General features: G+C 41.5%; 1 protein-coding gene and 1 long non-coding RNA gene across 2 annotated transcripts; both read left to right on the forward strand.

The window, feature by feature from the left end:
• The first annotated feature begins 2,074 nt into the window (after positions 1-2,074).
• On the forward strand, positions 2,075-18,975 carry kiaa2013 (KIAA2013 ortholog). The gene is made up of 3 exons (XM_061973232.2): positions 2,075-3,564; positions 13,183-14,036; positions 18,767-18,975. Exons 1-3 carry the CDS (start codon positions 2,598-2,600, stop codon positions 18,842-18,844), a joined length of 1,899 nt encoding a protein of 632 aa, XP_061829216.1. The 5' UTR covers positions 2,075-2,597; the 3' UTR covers positions 18,845-18,975.
• On the forward strand, positions 16,167-18,337 carry LOC140679424 (uncharacterized). Its single transcript, XR_012050833.1, has 2 exons — positions 16,167-18,159; positions 18,200-18,337. It is a non-coding gene; the product is annotated as an uncharacterized lncRNA (long non-coding RNA).
• Positions 18,976-21,227: the final 2,252 nt, after the last annotated feature.

Consider the following 21,227-nt stretch of genomic DNA (forward strand, 5'->3'; position numbering starts at 1 on the left):
GGTTAAGAACCACTGGTATATAAGATATATAGATATCTAATGTATTCATACATTGTTTATGTAGCATGTATATACAGTGGGGCAAAAAAGTATTTAGTCAGCCACCAATTGTGCAAGTTCTCCCACTAAAAATGACAGAGGTCTGTAATTTTCATCATAGGTACACTTCAACTGTGAGAGTCAGAATGTGAAAAAAAATTCCAGAAATTCACATTGTAGGATTTTTAAAGAATTTATTTGTAAATTATGGTGGAAAATAAGTTTTTGGTCAATAACAAAAATTCAACTCAATACTTTGTAATATAACCTTTGTTGGCAATAACAGAGGTCAAACGATTACTATAGGTCTTTACCAGGTTTGCACACACAGTAGCTGGTATTTTGGCCCATTCCTCCATGCAGATCTCGAGAGCAGTGATGTTTTGGGGCTGTCGCCTCCACAGATTTTCTATGGGGTTGAGGTCTGGAGACTGGCTAGGCCACTCCAGGACTTTCAAATGCTTCTTACGGAGCCACTCCTTCGTTGCCCGGGCGGTGTGTTTGGGATCATTGTCATGCTGGAAGACCCAGCCACGTTTCATCTTCAAAGCTCTCACTGATGGAAGGAGGTTTTGGCTCAAAATCTCACGATACATGGCCCCATTCCTTCTTTCCTTAACACGGATCAGTCGGCCTGTCCCCTTAGCAGAAAAACAGCCCCAAAGCATGTTTCCACCCCCATGCTTCACAGTAGGTATGGTGTTCTTGGGATGCAACTCAGTATTCTTCTTCCTCCAAACACGACGAGTTGAGTTTATACCAAAAAGTTCTATTTTGGTTTCATCTGACCACATGACATTCTCCCAATCCTCTGCTGTATCATCCATGTGCTCTCTGGCAAACTTCAGACGGGCCTGGACATGCACTGGCTTAAGCAGGGGGACACGTCTGGCACTGCAGGATTTGATTCCCTGTCGGCGTAGTGTGTTACTGATGGTAACCTTTGTTACTTTGGTCCCAGCTCTCTGCAGGTCATTCACCAGGTCCCCCCGTGTGGTTCTGGGATTTTTGCTCACCGTTCTCATGATCATTTTAACCCCACGGGATGAGATATTGCGTGGAGCCCCAGATCGAGGGAGATTATCAGTGGTCTTGTATGTCTTCCATTTTCTGATAATTGCTCCCACAGATGATTTTTTCACACCAAGCTGCTTGCCTATTGTAGATTCCCTCTTCACAGTCTGGTGCAGGTCTACAATTATTTTCCTGGTGTCCTTCGACAGCTCTTTGGTCTTGGCCATAGTGGAGTTTGAAGTCTGACTGTTTGAGGCTGTGGACAGGTGTCTTTTATACAGATAAAGAGTTCAAACAGGTGCCATTAATACAGGTAACGAGTGGAGGACAGAAGAGCTTCTTAAAGAAGAAGTTACAGGTCTGTGAGAGCCAGAGATCTTCCTTGTTTGAAGTGACCAAATACTTATTTTCCACCATAATTTACAAATAAATTCTTTAAAAATCCTACAATGTGAATTCCTGAATTTTTTTTCACATTCTGTCTCTCACAGTTGAAGTGTACCTATGTTGAAAATTACAGGCCTCTGTCATCATTTTAAGTGGGAGAACTTGCACAATTGGTGGCTGACTAAATACTTTTTTGCCCCACTGTATAACCTAATCATATTGTTTCTTCAATTTAAAAAAAGATGACCCTTCTCTGGGATTATATTCCCAGTTTTGATCTGGGACGTCTGGTCACTTTAGCATATAAGAATATTCTATTACTGTTAAGCAAACTATGAATAATCAAACATGTGTCCTTTATCATAGCTGCACGTATGACAAAAAAGCGCGTGAAAATCAGTGGTATTCAGTGAGGTAAAATGAATTAAATGCGCTGACAGTTCATTGCTCCTGCCAAATGAATTGCACTGAGTGGAGCGGATCACCACTCCAAGATGGCGGCCCCGCGTCTCGTCAGCGCCAGTAGGCAGTAGCGCTCCATGCTGCGTACCCTTACAACATGCCGATGACGTTCACCTACGATAATTACGACCTTGCGGCTAACTTTACGACGCCTGGCTTTGCGACAGTTGCAAAAAGCGGAAGTGTCAGCGGCGACTAGCAGCAGTTGGTGAAGAATGATCAATGTGACGCGTGAGTGTTTAAAAGGACACAAAAAAAGCCTGTCATGTGACACAGCTGTGACTTTGTGGTGAAGATGGCAGCATGGACATAACGCAGCTTCCACTACGTCGCTAGCTTAGCCAATGTAGCATGTCGCTAGCTTAGCCACTTTAGCAAACATGCTAGCAGTCGGTGACTTTCTAGAACTGCTTCTATTTGTGACTTTCAAGTTGTATTTCCAACAATGACTTTCTAGAACTGCTTCTATTGGTGACTTTCAAGTTGTATTTCCAACAATGACTTTCTAGAACTGCTTCTATTTCTGACTTTCAAGTTGTATTTCCAACAATGACTTTCTAGAACTGCTTCCATTTGTGACTTTCAAGTTGTATTTCCAACAATGACTTTCTAGAACTGCTTCTATTTGTGACTTTCAAGTTGTATTTCCAACAATGACTTTCTATAACTGCATCTATTTGTGACTTTGAAGTGGTATGTCAACAATGTGGCTCCAGCAGCGACTGAAGGGTCTCCCCGGCTTGCTCTCGAGCAGCTGGGCTAGAAGAATGATCCTGGGACTGCTCATCTTCCTCATCTTCTACTGGTACCTGGGTGCCGAGCGCAAGTGGCGCTTCTTTAGCGGCTCGGCCATGCCGGGCGGGGCGGCGGGACTGTGTCTGGAGGCGGAGATCCACAGGTGGAAGTCCCTTGTGGAACGTGGGGAGGGTTTGTACAGCACATCCCAGGAACAAGTGGACACACCCTTTGTCACGGGCAACGGCCATATTCTTATTGACACTGACGCCAACAGACTGTGGGTGGCGTCCTCCTCACAGCCCGGGTCAGCCCCGGTCCACCAGGCGGATTATTCCCCCATCGCGAGCGTTCATCTGGAGGGAAAGCAGACTGAAGCACGGGCGACCATGATGTGGTTCCGGAAAGGATCCGTGCTATCGGTCCGCTGTGCCGCACGGGCGGCGGTGCAGTCCTCCCGGGGCTGCGTCACCATCAGAGAGGAGTTTATCGCCCACAGGAGCCGACACAACGTCTATCTTCAGAGAGTCCACATCAACAACCCCACTGACAAGCCGGCCACCTTCGAGGTGTCCTCCAAAACCACAGACTTTGACAGAAAGTTCTCCACCAGCGTGGACAAAGTGGAGAACAAGGAGATCGTCCTGGCGTCGGGGAGAGTGTCCCTGGAGAAGAACCGCATGGTGCTGGTGGTGGTGGTCACCAAGAAGCTGAGCGGCAGGATCCAGGTCTTTCCCAACTCCGAGTACACAGACAACATCGTGTCTGTGGTGAGGACTTCGCAGCCCATCGAGCCTTCGAAGCTGGACGAGACCTTTGTGAGCCTGAGGGATGAAGCCAAAAAAGAGCTCGTAGAGCTGCTGAAGGCAAATGTGGACGACCTGGTCATAGACCACCAACAGGCCTGGATGGACCTCTTCATTTCCGGTGAGTTACCGTCTCAAAACTGCACTTAATCATGTTAGTAACTCCAGCAAGGCTGTCCATAAATTCAACCATTTTCATATTTTTCACTTTCAAAAGCAATATACTTTTTTTTAACCCTTTAAAAACATTTTAACATTTGTTACAAATGTTAAAAATACAAACCCGTTTCCAAAAGAGTTGGGAAATTGTGTTAGATGTAAATATAAACGGAATACAATGATTTGCAAATCATTTTCAACCCATATTCAGTTGAATATGCTACAAAGACAACATATTTAAAGTTCAAACTGATAAACTTTTTTTGTGTGCAAATAATCATTAACTTTAGAATTTGATGCCAGCAACACGTGACAAAGAAGTTGGGAAAGGTGGCAATAAATACTGATAAAGTTGAGGAATGCTCATCAAACACTTATTTGGAACATCCCACAGGTGTGCAGGCTAATTGGGAACAGGTGGGTGCCATGATTGGGTATAAAAACAGCTTCCCCAAAAATGCTCAGTCTTTCACAAGAAAGGATGGGGCGAGGTACACCCCTTTGTCCACAACTGCGTGAGCAAATAGTCAAACAGTTTAAGAACAACGTTTCTCAAAGTGCAATTGCAAGAAATTTAGAGATTTCAACATCTACGCTCCATAATATCATCAAAAGGTTCAGAGAATGTGGAGAAATCACTCCACGTAAGCGGCATGGCCGGAAACCAACATTGAATGACCGTGACCTTCCATCCCTCAGACGGCACTGTATCAAAAACCCACATCAATCTCTAAAGGATATCACCACATGGGCTCAGGAACACTTCAGAAAACCACTGTCACTAAATACAGTTGGTCGCTACATCTGTAAGTGCAAGTTAAAGCTCTACTATGCAAAGCCAAAGCCATTTATCAACAACGCCCAGAAACGTCGCCGGCTTCTCTGGGCCCGAGATCATCTAAGATGGACTCATGCAAAGTGGAAAAGTGTTCTGTGGTCTGACGAGTCCACATTTCAAATTGTTTTTGGAAATATTCGACATCGTGTCATCCGGACCAAAGGGGAAGCGAACCATCCAGACTGTTATCGACGCAAAGTTCAAAAGCCAACATCTGTGATGGTATGGGGGTGTATTAGTGCCCAAGGCATGGGTAACTTACACATCTGTGAAGGCACCATTAATGCTGAAAGGTACATACAGGTTTTGGAACAACATATGCTGCCATCTAAGCGCTGTCTTTTTCATGGACGCCCCTGCTTATTTCAGCAAGACAATGCCAAGCCACATTCAGCACGTGTTACAACAGCGTGGCTTCGTAAAAAAAGAGTGTGGGTACTTTCCTGGCCCGCCTGCAGTCCAGACCTGTCTCCCCTCGAAAATGTGTGGCGCATTATGAAGCGTAAAATACGACAGCGGAGACCCCGGACTGTTGAACGACTGAAGCTCTACATAAAACAAGAATGGGAAAGAATTCCACTTTCAAAGCTTCAACAATTAGTTTCCTCAGTTCCCAATCGTTTATTGAGTGTTGTAAAAAGAAAAGGTGATGTAACACAGTGGTGAACATGCCCTTTCCCAACTACTTTGGCACGTGTTAATTATTATTTGCAAAAAAAAAAAAAGTTTATGAGTTTGAACATCAAATATGTTGTCTTTGTAGCATATTCAACTGAATATGGGTTGAAAATGATTTGCAAATCATTGCATTCTGTTTATATTTACATCTAACACAATTTCCCAACTCATATGGAAACGGGGTTTGTATGATTCATTTTGCACATTTTTTATTCAACACATAAATCTCTAGATCAGGGGTGTCAAAGTCATTTTAGGGGACGGCGTGGCGAAGTTGGGAGAGGGAGGGTTACTGGTTCAATCCCCACCTTGTACCATCCTTGTCACGTCCGTTGTGTCCTTGAGCAAGACACTTTACCCTTGCTCCTGATGGCCATGGTTAGCGCCTTGCATGGCAGCTCCCTCCATCAGTGTGTGAATGTAGAAATAGTGTCAAAGTGCTTTGAGTTCCTTAAAAAAGGCAGAAAAGCGCTATACAAGTATAACCCATTTACCATTTTATTTACCATTTAGCTCGGGGGCCACATGGAGTAAGTACCATTTATTTGTCTTGCACATTTCACAGACAAAAAAAGTGTTTCACAACACAGTTGAAATATCAGAAATGACATCTAATATAATATACAATATAAAAACACAGTGTGAATAAACAATATCAGTAACTTAAATATAAAGACAACTTCAGATAGTTTTCTTTGTTTAAAAACAGAATAGCACATTCTGACAATGTACAAATAATTTTTTTTCAAATGTTGCGGTTTATAATATTCTATCTTCATTTGTTGTCATTTATACTTTCTGAATAAATAATGTGATCATGTTCATCGGTCAAGTAGGTGGAATTAAGTCTTGACAGAGTTTTAAAATGCTCCCATTGGTGTTAACTTGTAATCTATCAGAAAATGAAATGAATAATAATATCAACATTTAACTCTTATTGTAATTGACTAATATTCCTAACATATGGTTTGTTCTGTACATCATCTGCAACTAAACTCATTTCATTCAACACACGTGAAGTCAGGAGGGGATCAATCTTATTTAGACCTAGAAATGTCACATTGCCAACATGTTTGACAATCAAGGCAAGAAGGTAACAATCCTCATGTTGTATATAATCACTAATAAGCACCGAGTGTCCAAACAGGAAGTGTTGCTACATAGCTCCACCCCCTCTGAAGTCATGCACACTAGGGCAGGGGATACAAAGAATGGCTCTTGCGACATCCAGTGGTCACATTTAGAACAGCAGCTTCTTTCATTCAAACATTTCAGCTCCTTTCTATACTTAGCAAACTCATCTGGTGAGTTCTTACTTGGACACCACAACTTCAGCTACACACTTTTCAACTTTTTATAGCTTTTCTCTTGTCAGCTAGCAATTAACACTCTACTTTGCAGCTATAATTATGTATATAATTAGCGTGCTCCTTGTCAGCTAGAGATTGGCGTGCTACTTGCCAGCTGGCGTCTTAGATGCCAGCTAGCGATTAACAGTCTAGTTGTCAGCTAGTGATTAACAGTCTAGTTGTCAGCTAGCGATTAACACTCTAGTTGTCAGCTTGCGATTAACACTCTAGTTGTCAGCTAGCGATTAACAGTCTAGTTGTCAGCTTGCGATTAACAGTCTAGTTGTCAGCTAGCGATTAACACTCTAGTTGTCAGCTAGCGATTAACAGTCTAGTTGTCAGCTAGTGATTAACAGTCTAGTTGTCAGCTAGTGATTAACAATCTAGTTTTCAGCTAGTGATTAACACTCTAGTTGTCAGCTAGCGATTAACAGTCTAGTTGTCAGCTAGTGATTAACAGTCTAGTTTTCAGCTAGTGATTAACAGTCTAGTTGTCAGCTAGCGATTAACAGTCTAGTTGTCAGCTAGCGATTAACAGTCTAGTTGTCAGCTAGTGATTAACAGTCTAGTTTTCAGCTAGTGATTAACACTCTAGTTGTCAGCTAGCGATTAACAGTCTAGTTGTCAGCTAGCGATTAACAGTCTAGTTGTCAGCTAGCGATTAACAGTCTAGTTGTCAGCTAGTGATTAACAGTCTAGTTGTCAGCTAGTGATTAACAGTCTAGTTGTCAGCTAGCGATTAACACTCTAGTTGTCAGTTAGCGATTAACAGTCTAGTTGTCAGCTAGCGATTAACACTCTAGTTGTCAGCTAGCGATTAAAACTCTAGTTGTCAGCCAGCGACTGTCTAGTTGTCAGCTAGCGACTAACAGTCTAGTTGTCAGCTAGCGACTAACAGTCTAGTTGTCAGCTAGTGATTAACAGTCTAGTTGTCAGTTAGTGATTAACAGTCTAGTTGTCAGCTAGCGATTAACAGTCTAGTTGTCAGCTAGTGATTAACAATCTAGTTGTCAGTTAGCGATTAACAGTCTAGTTGTCAGCTAGCGATTAACAGTCTAGTTGTCAGCTAGTGATTAACAATCTAGTTGTCAGTTAGCGATTAACAGTCTAGTTGTCAGCTAGCGATTAACAGTCTAGTTGTCAGCTAGCGACTAACAGTCTAGTTGTCAGCTAGTGATTAACAGTCTAGTTGTCAGTTAGTGATTAACAGTCTAGTTATCAGCCAGTGATTAACAGTCTAGTTGTCAGCTAGTGATTAACAGTCTAGTTGTCAGCTAGCAATTAACACTCTACTTTTCAGCTATAATTATGTATATAATTAGCGTGCTACTTGTCAGCTAGTGATTGGCGTGCTACTTGCCAGCTGGCGTCTTAGATGCCAGCTAGCGATTAACAGTCTAGTTGTCAGCTAGTGATTAACAGTCTAGTTGTCAGCTAGCGATTAACAGTCTAGTTGTCAGCTAGCGATTAACAGTCTAGTTGTCAGCTAGGGATTAACACTCTAGTTGTCAGCTAGCGATTAACAGTCTAGTTGTCAGCTAGTGATTAACAGTCTAGTTGTCAGCTAGCGATTAACACTCTAGTTGTCAGCTAGTGATTAAAACTCTAGTTGTCAGCTAGCGATTAACAGTCTTGTTGTCAGCTAGCGACTAACAGTCTTGTTGTCAGCTAGCGATTAACAGTCTAGTTGTCAGCTAGCGATTAACACTCTAGTTGTCAGCTAGCGATTAAAACTCTAGTTGTCAGCTAGCGATTAACAGTCTTGTTGTCAGCTAGCGACTAACAGTCTTGTTGTCAGCTAGTGATTAACAGTCTAGTTGTCAGCTAGTGATTAACAGTCTAGTTGTCAGCTAGCGATTAACAGTCTAGTTGTCAGCTAGCGATTAACACTCTAGTTGTCAGCTAGCAATTAACAGTCTAGTTGTCAGCTAGCGATTAACAGTCTAGTTGTCAGCTAGCGACTAACAGTCTTGTTGTCAGCTAGTGATTAACAGTCTAGTTATCAGCCAGCGATTAACAGTCTAGTTGTCAGCTAGCGATTAACAGTCTAGTTGTCAGCTAGTGATTAACAGTCTAGTTGTCAGCTAGTGATTAACAGTCTAGTTGTCAGCTATGGATTAACAGTCTAGTTGTCAGCTATGCATTAACAGTCTAGTTGTCAGCTAGGGATTAACACTCTAGTTGTCAGCTAGCGATTAACAGTCTAGTTGTCAGCTAGCGATTAACACTCTAGTTGTCAGCTAGCGATTAACAGTCTAGTTGTCAGCTAGTGATTAACAGTCTAGTTGTCAGCTAGCGATTAACAGTCTAGTTGTCAGTTAGTGATTAACAATCTAGTTGTCAGTTAGCGATTAACAGTCTAGTTGTCAGCTAGCGATTAACACTCTAGTTGTCAGCTAGCGATTAAAACTCTAGTTGTCAGCTAGCGATTAACAGTCTAGTTGTCAGCTAGCGACTAACAGTCTAGTTGTCAGCTAGCGACTAACAGTCTAGTTGTCAGCTAGTGATTAACAGTCTAGTTGTCAGCTAGTGATTAACAGTCTAGTTGTCAGTTAGTGATTAACAGTCTAGTTATCAGCCAGCGATTAACAGTCTAGTTTTCAGCTAGTGATTAACAATCTAGTTGTCAGCTAGTGATTAACAATCTAGTTGTCAGCTAGCGATTAACAGTCTAGTTGTCAGCTAGCGATTAACACTCTAGTTGTCAGCTAGCGATTAACAGTCTAGTTGTCAGCTAGTGATTAACAGTCTAGTTGTCAGTTAGTGATTAACAGTCTAGTTATCAGCCAGAGATTAACAGTCTAGTTGTCAGCTAGCGATTAACAGTCTAGTTGTCAGCCAGTGATTAACAGTCTAGTTGTCAGCTAGCGATTAACAGTCTAGTTGTCAGCCAGTGATTAACAGTCTAGTTGTCAGCTAGTGACTAACAGTGTCAGCTAGTGACTAACAGTCTAGTTGTCAGCTAGTGACTAACAGTGTAGTTGTCAGCTAGTGACTAACAGTGTAGTTGTCAGCTAGTGACTAACAGTGTCAGCTAGTGACTAACAGTCTAGTTGTCAGCTAGTGACTAACAGTCTAGTTGTCAGCTAGTGACTAACAGTGTCAGCTAGTGACTAACAGTCTAGTTGTCAGCTAGTGACTAACAGTGTCAGCTAGTGACTAACAGTCTAGTTGTCAGCTAGTGACTAACAGTCTAGTTGTCAGCTAGCGACAGCTAGTAATTCACACTGTAGTTGTCTGCTAGCAAATAGTGTGTTAGTTATAAACTAGGGATTAACACTGTCGTTGTCAGCTAATGATTAACACTCTCGTTTAGAGATGTCCAATAATGGCTTTTTTACCGATATCCGATATTCCGATATTGTCCAACTCTTAATTACCGATACCGATATCAAGCGATATCGATATATACAGTGGTGGAATGAACACATTATTATGCCTCATTTAGTTGTGATGCCCCGCTGAATGCATGAAACAATGTAACAAGGTTTTCCAAAATAAATCAACTCAAGTTATGGGAAAAAAATGGCAACATGGCACTGCCATATTTATTATTCAAGTCACAAAGTGCATTATGTTTTTTTTAACATGCCTCAAAACAATAACAGTGCAATACTTTTTCATAACATGGTCACTACTGCCTAGTTTCTCTTGTTATACTCTTATTTTACTGTTATATTTTTATACTCATTGTTGCTTTTTATTTTTATTCTTATTGTAATTTTTTTCTATTCTGTTTCCATTTATACCCCCATTATTTACTTTTTACTTTTTAAATTCGATCTCAATTCTGTATACTGCTGCTGGAATTTTAATTTTCCTGAGGGAACTCTCCTGAAGGAATCAATAAAGTACTATCTATCTATCTATCTATCTATCCAAACAGCAGCTTGGAATTTGGGACATGCTCTCCCTGAGAGAGACTATGAGGAGGTTGAGGTGGGGGTGTCGGGGTTAGCGGGGGCTTTATATTGTAGCGTCCCGGAAGAGTTAGTACTACAAGGGATTCTGGGTGTTTGTTCTGTTGTGTTTATGTTGTGTTACGGTGCGGAAGTTCTCCCGAAATGTGTTTGTCATTCTTAGTGTGGGTTCACAGTGTGGCGCATATTTGTAACAGTGTTAAACTTGTTTATACGGCCACCCTCAGTGTGACCTGTATGTCTTGCATCAATTCGTAATGAGTAAAGCCGGTAGATATTATGTGACTGGGATGGCATGCACGTAAAGGAAGTGCCATTAAGGTTTATTGTCTCTCTGTACTTCTCCCTTCGTCCGTGTACACAGCGGCCTTTTAAAAACGTCATACATTTTACTTTTAAAAACCGATACCGATAATAACGAAACCGATACCGATAATTTTAAAGCATTTATCGGCCGATAATATCGGCAGCCCTACTCTCGTTGTCCGCTAGCAATTAACACCTGTAGTTGTCAGCTAGCAAATAGTGTGTTGGTTATCAGCTAGCGATTGACCACCCCCTGGTTATCAGTAGGGCTGAAACGACGCGTCGACATAGTCGACGTCATCGGTTACGTAAATACGTCGAGGATGTTTTTGTTCGTCGACGCGTCGCATATTTACGTCACACTACCGTCATGGCGGAGCGCAAAGCAGACGATGCGAGCGGTGCGAGCGAGGGGAAAAAAGCACGCCAAAAGTCGTCAAAAGTGTGGGAGTATTTCAATAAACGGCCTAAGAAGAAACGCTACTTTTACTCCGCTACTTTTACTCCGCTACTTTTATCTACATTCAGCTCGCTACTCGCTACTAATTTTTATCGATCTGTTAATGCACGCTTTGTTTGTTTTGGTCTGTCAGACAGACCTTCAAAGTGCCTGCCTTGCTGGTGACGTTTCACTTCGTTCCACCAATCAGATGCAGTCACTGGTGACGTTGGACCAATCAAACAGAGCCAGGGGTCACATGACCTGACTGGCTCCGAGCTAACTTCGGGTGTTACCATTTAGTGGTCAATTGTACGGAATATGTACTGTACTGTGCAATCTACTAATAAAAGTTCCAATCAATCAATCAAAAGTGTGAAGGAAAAAAGACCCTTTTTTATTTCAACTGTAAAGACTGACTGCACAGTTCCTGTCTTCACAATAAAAGTCCCGCTCCATCGCGCCTGTGCTTTCAAAATAAGAGTCTCCGAAAGCCAGCGCAAACAAGCTAGCAAGCTACGGAGTTTGCCGCCAATGTATTTCTTGTAAAGGGTATAAAAACGAATATGGAAGGTGGACAAATAAGATGCCAAAAACCAACCACTTTCATGTGGTATTAGACAGAAAGGAGGAACTTTTTTTCTCCTCCATTTGAAAACGTGGACGTTATCATCACTACTGTCTGATTACAATCAATGCAAGTCATCAGAATCAGGTAATACACCAACTTATATTCTTGTCTTCATGAAAGAAAGGAATCTATATGTTAAACATGCATGTATATTCATTAAAACACCTTTAACATGTAAACAAAAACGGCAAAATAAATAAATATAAATTATATACTGTATATATCAATGTATGTATATATATATATATATATATATATATATATATATATATATGTGTGTGTGTGTGTAGGTGTGTGTGTGTGTGTGTGTGTATATATATATACATATATATATATATATATATATATATATATATATATGATATGTGTGTGTATGTTACTCAGTACTTGAGTAGTTTTTTCACAACATACTTTTTACTTTTACTCAAGTAAATATTTGGGTGAATACTCCTTACTTTTACTTGAGTAATAAATCTCTAAAGTAACAGTACTCTTACTTGAGTACAATTTCTGGCTACTCTACCCACCTCTGCTAATAATGTTGTTGTATGCACACTGTGTTGAGCGGAAATGGCCTATCATAGCAGCACAACGGCAGCGTTCTTGCCATCACCATCAACTAGTCAATCGTCCGCGTGAGTATACGTTGTCATCATTACACAAAAACATGAATGTGTCATTTGTATCTGTGTTGTAAATTCATAAACTAAAGCACCATTTCGCTCTGAGACAACATTAACAATTACGTATACTATGTACAAACGAACAATTAACTTTCACTTTAATCATACTATCATTGTTGTGTTATTAAGCAAAATAAGCAAAAGTTTTACTTTTGTTGAAATGTTTCCACTGTTGTTACAGAATATTTCCGTTTTGCACTTTTTTGAATTGGATGTTTATCTTTATTTTTGCACATTTTAAAGCAAAATAAGCAATACTTTTACTTTTGAAATGCTTATACTATTGCAGAATATTAAGATTTGCACTGGATGTTTACTTTTATATTTGCACATTAAAAGCAAATAAGCTACTTTTAATTTTGTTAAATGTTTACATTGTTACAGAATATTTTGTCATGTTGTTGTCAATGTTGACTGAGTGGCCATACTTTTTTTTTTGTAAATAAAAGCCATGCCTTTTGAAAAAACTGGCCTACATTTATTTTTTCATCTTCATTTTAAATAAAAAAAATAATCGGTAAAAGGAAAAATAATCTATAGATTAATCGGAAAAAAATAATCTATAGATTAATCGAAAAAAATAATCTATAGATTAACCGATTAATCGAAAAAATAATCTATAGATTAATCGATAGAAAAATAATCGTTAGCTGCAGCCTTAGTTATCAGCTAGCGATTAGCGCTGTAGTTGTCAGGTCAGTGCAGTGAATGAGTTGATTCTTCTTCCCCCGTGCAGGCGTGGAGATGAGGAAGATCACAGACTCGCACACGCCGTCGAGCCGCACGGTGAACGCCACGCTCTACTACATGCTGTCGTCCTGGGCGGCTCCCTTGCTGGAGCGGCGGCTGGGCAGCGAGGAGCGCGGCGCCCTGGAGTCCAGCCTCAACTACGCCGACCACTGCTTCAGCGGCCACGCCACCATGCACGCCGAGAACCTGTGGCCCGAGCGGGTGAGCAGCGCCGCCCAGATCCTGCAGCTGGTCACGCTCTGGACCCTGACGCTGCAGAAGCGCGGCTGCAAGGCGCTGGTGGCGGCCGGCGCCCACGGGGCCATGCAGGGCATGGCGCTCAGCTTCGGGGGTCTGCAGTTCACGGAGAACCACCTGCAGTTCCAGGCGGACCCGGACGTGCTGCACAACAGCTACGCCCTGAGGGGGATCCGCTACAACCGGGACCTCATCAACCTGGCGGTCCTGCTGGACGGCGAGGGCAAGCCCTTCCTCCACGTGTCCGTCAAGCCGCAGGAGAAGCCCGTCAAGCTGTACGCCTGCGAGGCCGGCTGCCTCAACGAGCCCGTGGAGCTCACCTCGGAGGTCAAGGGTCACACCTTCCCCGTCATGGTCACGCAGCCCATCACCCCGCTGCTCTACATCTCCCCCGACCTGCGCCACCTGCAGGACCTGCGCCACACGCTGCACCTGAAGGCCATCCTGGCCCACGAGGAGCACATGGCCAACAGGTACCCGGGCCTGCCCTTCCTCTTCTGGTTCAGCGTGGCCTCGCTCATCACGCTCTTCCACCTCTTCCTCTTCAAGCTCATTTACAACGAGTACTGTGGCCCCGGTGCCAAGCCCCTCTTCCGCAGCAAGGTATGACGGACCTGGACGCATATTGCAAACTGATTTTTTTTAATTGTGTGTGTGTGTGTGTGTGTGTGCGTGTGTGTGTGTGTGGTGGCAGCAGCAGCACAGATCTCTCTCTTCCCATCACAACATGCCTTTCTCCTCTACTCAATACCAATCCTAACCTACAAGTTGCAATCAGTATTTCACAGCACTAACTCTTTAAATCAGGGGTGTCCAAACTATCTAGTGGTCAACGTGAGTAATTCAGCTCAATGACCTTTAATGATGCTCTGCACAGCATTAACTTATATGACCCAATGCAAACAACCTTCCCAAGTCAAAGTGCAAAAAAAATAAGAATAAGAGCAAAATGTCAGCAGACATGGTCACACATAACACAACCTGCTCGCTGAATGTGTGTGTATATGTATATACACGTATGTGTGTATATATATATATATATATATATATATATATATATATATATACACACACGTGTATATATACAAACCCCGTTTCCATATGAGTTGGGAAATTGTGTTAGATGTAAATATAAACGGAATACAATGATTTGCAAATCCTTTTCAAGCCATATTCAATTGAATATGCTACAAAGACAACATATTTGATGTTCCAACTCATAAACTTTATTTTTTTTTGCAAATAATAATGAACTTAGAATTTCATGGCTGCAACACGTGCCAAAGTAGTTGGGAAAGGGCATGTTCACCACTGTGTTACATGGCTTTTCCTTTTAACAACACTCAATAAACGTTTGGGAACTGAGGAGACACATTTTTGAAGTGGAATTCTTTCCCATTCTTGCTTGATGTACAGCTTAAGTTGTTCAACAGTCCGGGGGTCTCCGTTGTGCTATTTTAGGCTTCATAATGCGTCACACATTTTCAATGGGAGACAGGTCTGGACTACAGGCAGGCCAGTCTAGTACCCTCACTCTTTTACCATGAATGATGGCATCGTCTTGCTGAAATAAGCAGGGGCGTCCATGATAACAACATATGTTGCTCCAAAAGCTGTATGTACCTTTCAGCATTAATGGTGCCTTCACAGATGTGTAAGTTACCCATGTCTTGGGCACTAATACACCCCCATACCATCACACATGCTGCCTTTTACACTTTGCGCCTAGAACAATCCGGATGGTTCTTTTCCTCTTTGGTCCGGAGGACACGACGTCCATAGTTTCCAAAAACAATTTGAAATGTGGACTCGTCAGACCACAGAACACTTTTCCACTTTGTATCAGTCCATCTTAGATGAGCTCAGGCCCAGCGAAGCCGACGGCGTTTCTGGGTGTTGTTGATAAACGGTTTTCGCCTTGCATAGGAGAGTTTTAACTTGCACTTACAGATGTAGCGACCAACTGTAGTTACTGACAGTGGTTTTCTGAAGTGTTCCTGAGCCCATGTGGTGATATCCTTTACACACTGATGTCGCTTGTTGGTGCAGTACAGCCTGAGGGATGGAAGGTCACGGGCTTAGCTGCTTACGTGCAGTGATTTCTCCACATTCTCCGAACCCTTTGATGATATTACGGAGCGTAGATGGTGAAATCCCTAAATTCCTTGCAATAGCTGCTTGAGAAAGGTTTTTCTTAAACTGTTCAACAATTTGCTCACGCATTTGTTGACAAAGTGGTGACCCTCGCCCCATCCTTGTTTGTGAATGACTGAGCATTTCACGGAATCTACTTTTATACCCAATCATGGCACCCACCTGTTCCCAATTAGCCTGCACACCTGTGGGATGTTCCAAATAAGTGTTTGATGAGCATTCCTCAACTTTATCAGTATTTATTGCCACCTTTCACAACTTCTTTGTCACGTGTTGCTGCCATCAAATTCTAAAGTTAATGATTATTTGCAAAAAAAAAAATGTTAATCAGTTTGAACATCAAATATGTTGTCTTTGTAGCATATTCAACTGAATATGGCTTGAAAAGGATTTGCAAATCATTGTATTCTGTTTATATTTACATCTAACACAATTTCCCAACTCATATGGAAACGGGGTTTGTATATATATATACACATATATATATATTTTTGTGTGTGTGTGTATATATATATATGTATGTATGTATGTATGTGTATATACATCTATTTTATATATATATATACCTGAATGTATGTAATAACATTTTTGAGCCCACCCCCAAGGGACAAGTTTGGACACCCCTGCTCTAAGTGATGTTGACGTGAAAGGAAACAAAAAAAAGGTTAATGTTTCTGTAAAAGACATGTTTCATTTGACTCTTCTATGTTTCATTTGACTCTTCTATGTTTCATTTGACTCTTCTATGTTTCATTTGACTCTTCTATGTTTCATTTGACTCTTCTATGAGCAACAATTTGACTTGTTGACTTTGAAGCTGTGAGGCTGATGAACTCAAGTACATTCAACAACTGTCTTCACATTCTTAAAGGGGAACTTTTTTGGAGGAATTTTGCCTATCATTCACAATCATTATTTAAGACAAAAACAAATGTTTTTTTTAATGCATTCTAAATCATAAAATACGGCAAGTAGGAGGTGGCTAACCATGTAGCTAATGCAAGTACCATTCTGCCCATAAAGCCCTCTAAAGAAACACCAACAGTGCTTCATTTACATGTTGTGACCTGAATATTAATATATTGTTACTATTTGCGCCAACACCGAGGAACTACTTTTCGCGGCGTCGTGATCACAGAGCCCTTGACCTGCTGCATGGCCTCTGAGTTGGTGAAAGTTAATCCGAGATGATAAATCCTGCATCTCACCTGGATAGTAGAAGGTTGTGGACATAAACCGAGAAGTTGGTCAACTTTGACATCCAACTTAGACCCGGAGATGGCGAGAAAGGCACAAAAAGACGCTTGTTTGCGGCACCTTTTTTTTAACACTTTGTAAGAATTATGATTAATTCTTCATCTAAACAGGAAGATATAAACATCCCGTCAGTCTTTATCCCAGGGATAGCAGACATTGTACAGTAAGTGATTGTTGTATTATACTGCTACATGATGCTTAGTGTTTGACTAAAGCTGCATCTGTTTAGCACATAGCTTCTAAAACTTGTAGGTCATCCTCCTTATATTCAGGTTCAAAAACATAAGGTTCTGGATCATCATTAGTCCTAAAGTAGTCTTTGTTGTCTCTCATCAAGTCCACCATGATTAGCAGTCCGGTTGTTGAAGGTAAAAGTGAACGTCTGTGAAATGATTACATAGTCAGCAGTTCTTAACCTTTTGGACCTCAGGGCCCAACTTCTCCAACACACTCAAATATTGGCACTGAATTAGTAATCTTACTCTTTAATCATATTTATCTACCTGTAATTGACTAAATAAACCTTGTCAAAAGATATGAAAGCATGTGGTAATCACAAAGATCAATATCAAGGCTCAGGTCAGGCTGATTACAAAAATAAATAGGGATCAAATATAAAAAATAAATAGGGATAAAAAATAAATAGGGATAAAATATACTGCATACGAAGGGACTCGAAAGAACTGATGAGAAATATTCTTACATTTTATATATTTTTTTAATGTACATACAATTACACAGCGCTAAAATAAATATATCATCCATCCATTTTTCTACCGCTTGTCCCACTTTCTAACGTAATTACAAATAAATAACATGGTTCTTAAATAAACCGTTAATCAAATCAAAGTGCAAATGAAAAGACCGCGTCACTACTTTAGTCATCATTTTTTGCACTTAAGAAACTTCTGTTTGATTGATGTTGTCATTACTGCCACAAGTGGTGGAAACATGTATTACAAGGGAGTACATGTTGTTACTATGTATACTTACACCATAAAGGGCCACTCCGATGTTGTTTATTTACAACAAATAAAAAGGTGTGTTCCTATATCAGGATTGTGAATGAGAGGCAAAATTCTCCCTTCAGTGTCATTTGGGAACAAGAAGTGTGTTCCATACATTCATCTCCATTCTTCCTTTTCAGTGATGACTAATCAACTTCTACGTCTAATTGATGAATACTATTACCGCACAGTGAAGGTGTACATGCAGGTGTGTACTTCTACATGCAGGTGTGTACTTCTACATGCAGGTGTGTACTTCTACATTCAGGTGTGTACTTCTACATGCAGGTGTGTACTTCTACATGCAGGTGTGTATTTGTACATGCAGGTGTGTATTTGTACATGCAGGTGTGTATTTGTACATGCAGGTGTGTAGTTGATCGTGACACAAGCCGCTGAGCACTTTGCTGCACGTCTCTTGGTTGATTTCTTCCGTGTGTGTTGATGTTTTCTAATGATTCACTCCATTAAATGAACAAGAAATCACCTGCTTGTCCTCCTCTTTTTTGGGGGGGGGGGGGGACAGTGTTTAATTTAGGCATTCTTGTTTTAAGCAGAAACCCAAAACTTCCTGCTTTTCAAAACTGATAACATATTTTTTAAATGTATTTTTAACTGGAGTTTGTCTTCCTCTGCACGATGAACGCCATGTTTGTTTACAACAGTAGAAGACAAACAGCACACATTAAGGCCCTGCATTACAATAATACTTTACAATAAAATATTACAATAATACTTTACAATAATACTTTACAATAATACTTTACAATAATACTTTACAATAATACATTACAATAATACTTTACAATAATACTTTACAATAATACATTACAATAATACTTTACAATAATACATTACAATAATACATTCCAATAATACCTTACAATAATTGAAATCTATCACCCTGGGCTACAGGCAGGAGAAGGCAAGGCTGGTGATGGAGCTAAGGGACTCCTCCGACAGGGCGGTGGCGGATGCAAAGGCCAGAGTTGAGAGGAGGAGGTCCAGAAGGCGATGGGGAGACTGCAACATCAAGAAGTCGTGGGCATGGTCCAGACAGGCTGGATGGAGTGATCCACCCATCCTATGGTCCAAGGCAGGCAGGAAAGAGAGGAAGGACCTTGTTGTTGCTGAGGTCACCAGGATTGAGCAGGAGGAGCTCAGAGTAAGGTCTGTGGCACAGGTGGACAACTTGGGAGGGTGTCTCGAACCGAGCAATCAGCTGGGCAGATTTCTGGAAACTGCCACAGGCTCGGCTCAGTTTCCTCAGGGCAACATATGACACCCTCTCGAGCCCAAAAAACCCTCCACCAATGGCTTGGCACAGAGCAATCCTGCGACCTCTGCGGGACCATCGATGCCTCACTCCAGCACGTTCTGTCAGGCTGCAAAATGGCGCTGACACAGGGTCGGCTCAGATGGTGCTGGAGAAAAGTCGGCAGGAGGCAAACAACCAGAGTCCGGCAGAAAGCCAATGCAGGATCCACTTCCTAAGGCAGGGGGAACCCGCGACACATTCCAGCAAGAGAACACCCGCCAAGCTATTAACACCAGGGACGGTGTGGAAGATGGAAGTGGACCTGGGTAGGCAGCTCCAGTTCCCACAGGAGATATGCAGCACCACCTTAAGACCAGATGTGGTGCTGTGGTCTGCAGCTGTGAAGTCAGAAGTACTGATTGAGCTGACAGTGCCATGGGAGGAGGGACTGGAAGCTGCCTACGAGAGAAAGAAGACCTGGTCGCGGAGTGCAGAGAAAGTGGATGGAGGGTGAGACTGTATCCGGTGGAGGTGGGAGCCAGAGGCTTTGTGGGCAGATCAACACCACGCCTGCTCAAGGACCTGGGACTACGTGGAGCCACCCTGAGCAGATCCACCAAGGAGCTCTCAGAAGTAGCAGAGGAAGCTACTGGCCACTGGCTCTGGCTCTGGCTTGGGGAGCAACATCCAAGTAGGTTTTGCTGCAGGGGGTGTCAGGGAGACGTCCCTGTTCACTGCCCCGCCACCAGGAGATGTTCTGGGCTAAGGGGCGAAACATCAATGAGAGGTGGTCCCCAGCTGAAGACCCTGCAGCAAAACCTTTTCTGGTATGCGGTCCGGTTTAGGCCTGCCTCAGGGAAGAGGACGTCCCTGCCATGCACAGTCCACCACAGGCGCCGGTGGAGGTGCGACAGGCCTAACGCCCAGCAGCAAGACCACCTTGCTGTAATTAAAATTACAATAATACTTTACAATAATACATTACAATAATACTTTACAATAATACATTATTAGAATACATTACAAGAATACATTACAATAATACATTTCAATAATACTTTACAAGAATACATTACAAGAATACATTACAATCATTCAAATCATTAACGAGGTTGAGCATTCACAATTTTATGTCAAAAAAGTTAAAAAGAAAGACAATACAAATGGATGGGCTCATCTAAAACAACTTGTATTCCTCCAATAAGGATAATAATTCAAGGGCTTTATTTTCTTTTTTTTTTACCAATGTGAAAATTTGGGTTTCAGTTTAAGAATTATAGATTTTTATTTATCGAAAATGTATCTTAATAATTTCTAGGTTGCTATCCTTTATAAATATACCAAGTGTAATCTCTTCTATCGTAAATAGGAATATTGTTTATTTGTTTATTATAATGAGCTCGGGGAAAGTTTAGACCTGATCAGTCCACGCATGCGCGAAGGCTCCGTCACTTCCTGTCAAATTGGTTTACGGAAGTTCTACTTCTTCATGGCTTTCTTTTTGTAATCTTTATTTGAACAACAATGTTGTATAAAAGATTGCATACACAACAAACGTGGTTTAAGAATATAGTATGTACTCTAAAAGTACAGAAACGAACTCAGCCGCCTTTCATTTTATTATTTTTTATTTTTTTACCAGTTCCTTGGCATTAAACACATCATTCACTGCACTGACAAATGAAAAGTCTACACTTTGTTAGGCTGTAGATATTAAATGTAAGTTAAGAGCCCCGTTTATACAAAAAAATCAACATTTAAAAAAGTCAGTAGCGCCCCCGTGCGTCAGACATTGCAAATGACAGGAGTGAAAGTGGCGGTAAAACTCCTTGATCTTTTAAATCTAGTCATTCTTCATTTTTATATTCTTCTTTTACTTCGAGGAAAGCTATTCGCATGAATAAAACGTTAAAAGGTGTGACGTCACAGAAGCCCCGTCTCAATAAATTGTTAGAAAGGGAGTGACGTAGACTTCGCGCATGCGCGGACCGATCGGATAAACTCCCTTCGAGGAGCTTCTTTCTTTTTTGTCGGATACAATTAATGTTATTGAATTCATTGGTATGATGCCACAGTTACTGATATCAGCCCGATAATTATCGTCTTAATAATCTTTCG

Source organism: Nerophis lumbriciformis, linkage group LG01 (assembly GCF_033978685.3).
Source record: "Nerophis lumbriciformis linkage group LG01, RoL_Nlum_v2.1, whole genome shotgun sequence".
NCBI lineage: Eukaryota > Metazoa > Chordata > Actinopteri > Syngnathiformes > Syngnathidae > Nerophis > Nerophis lumbriciformis.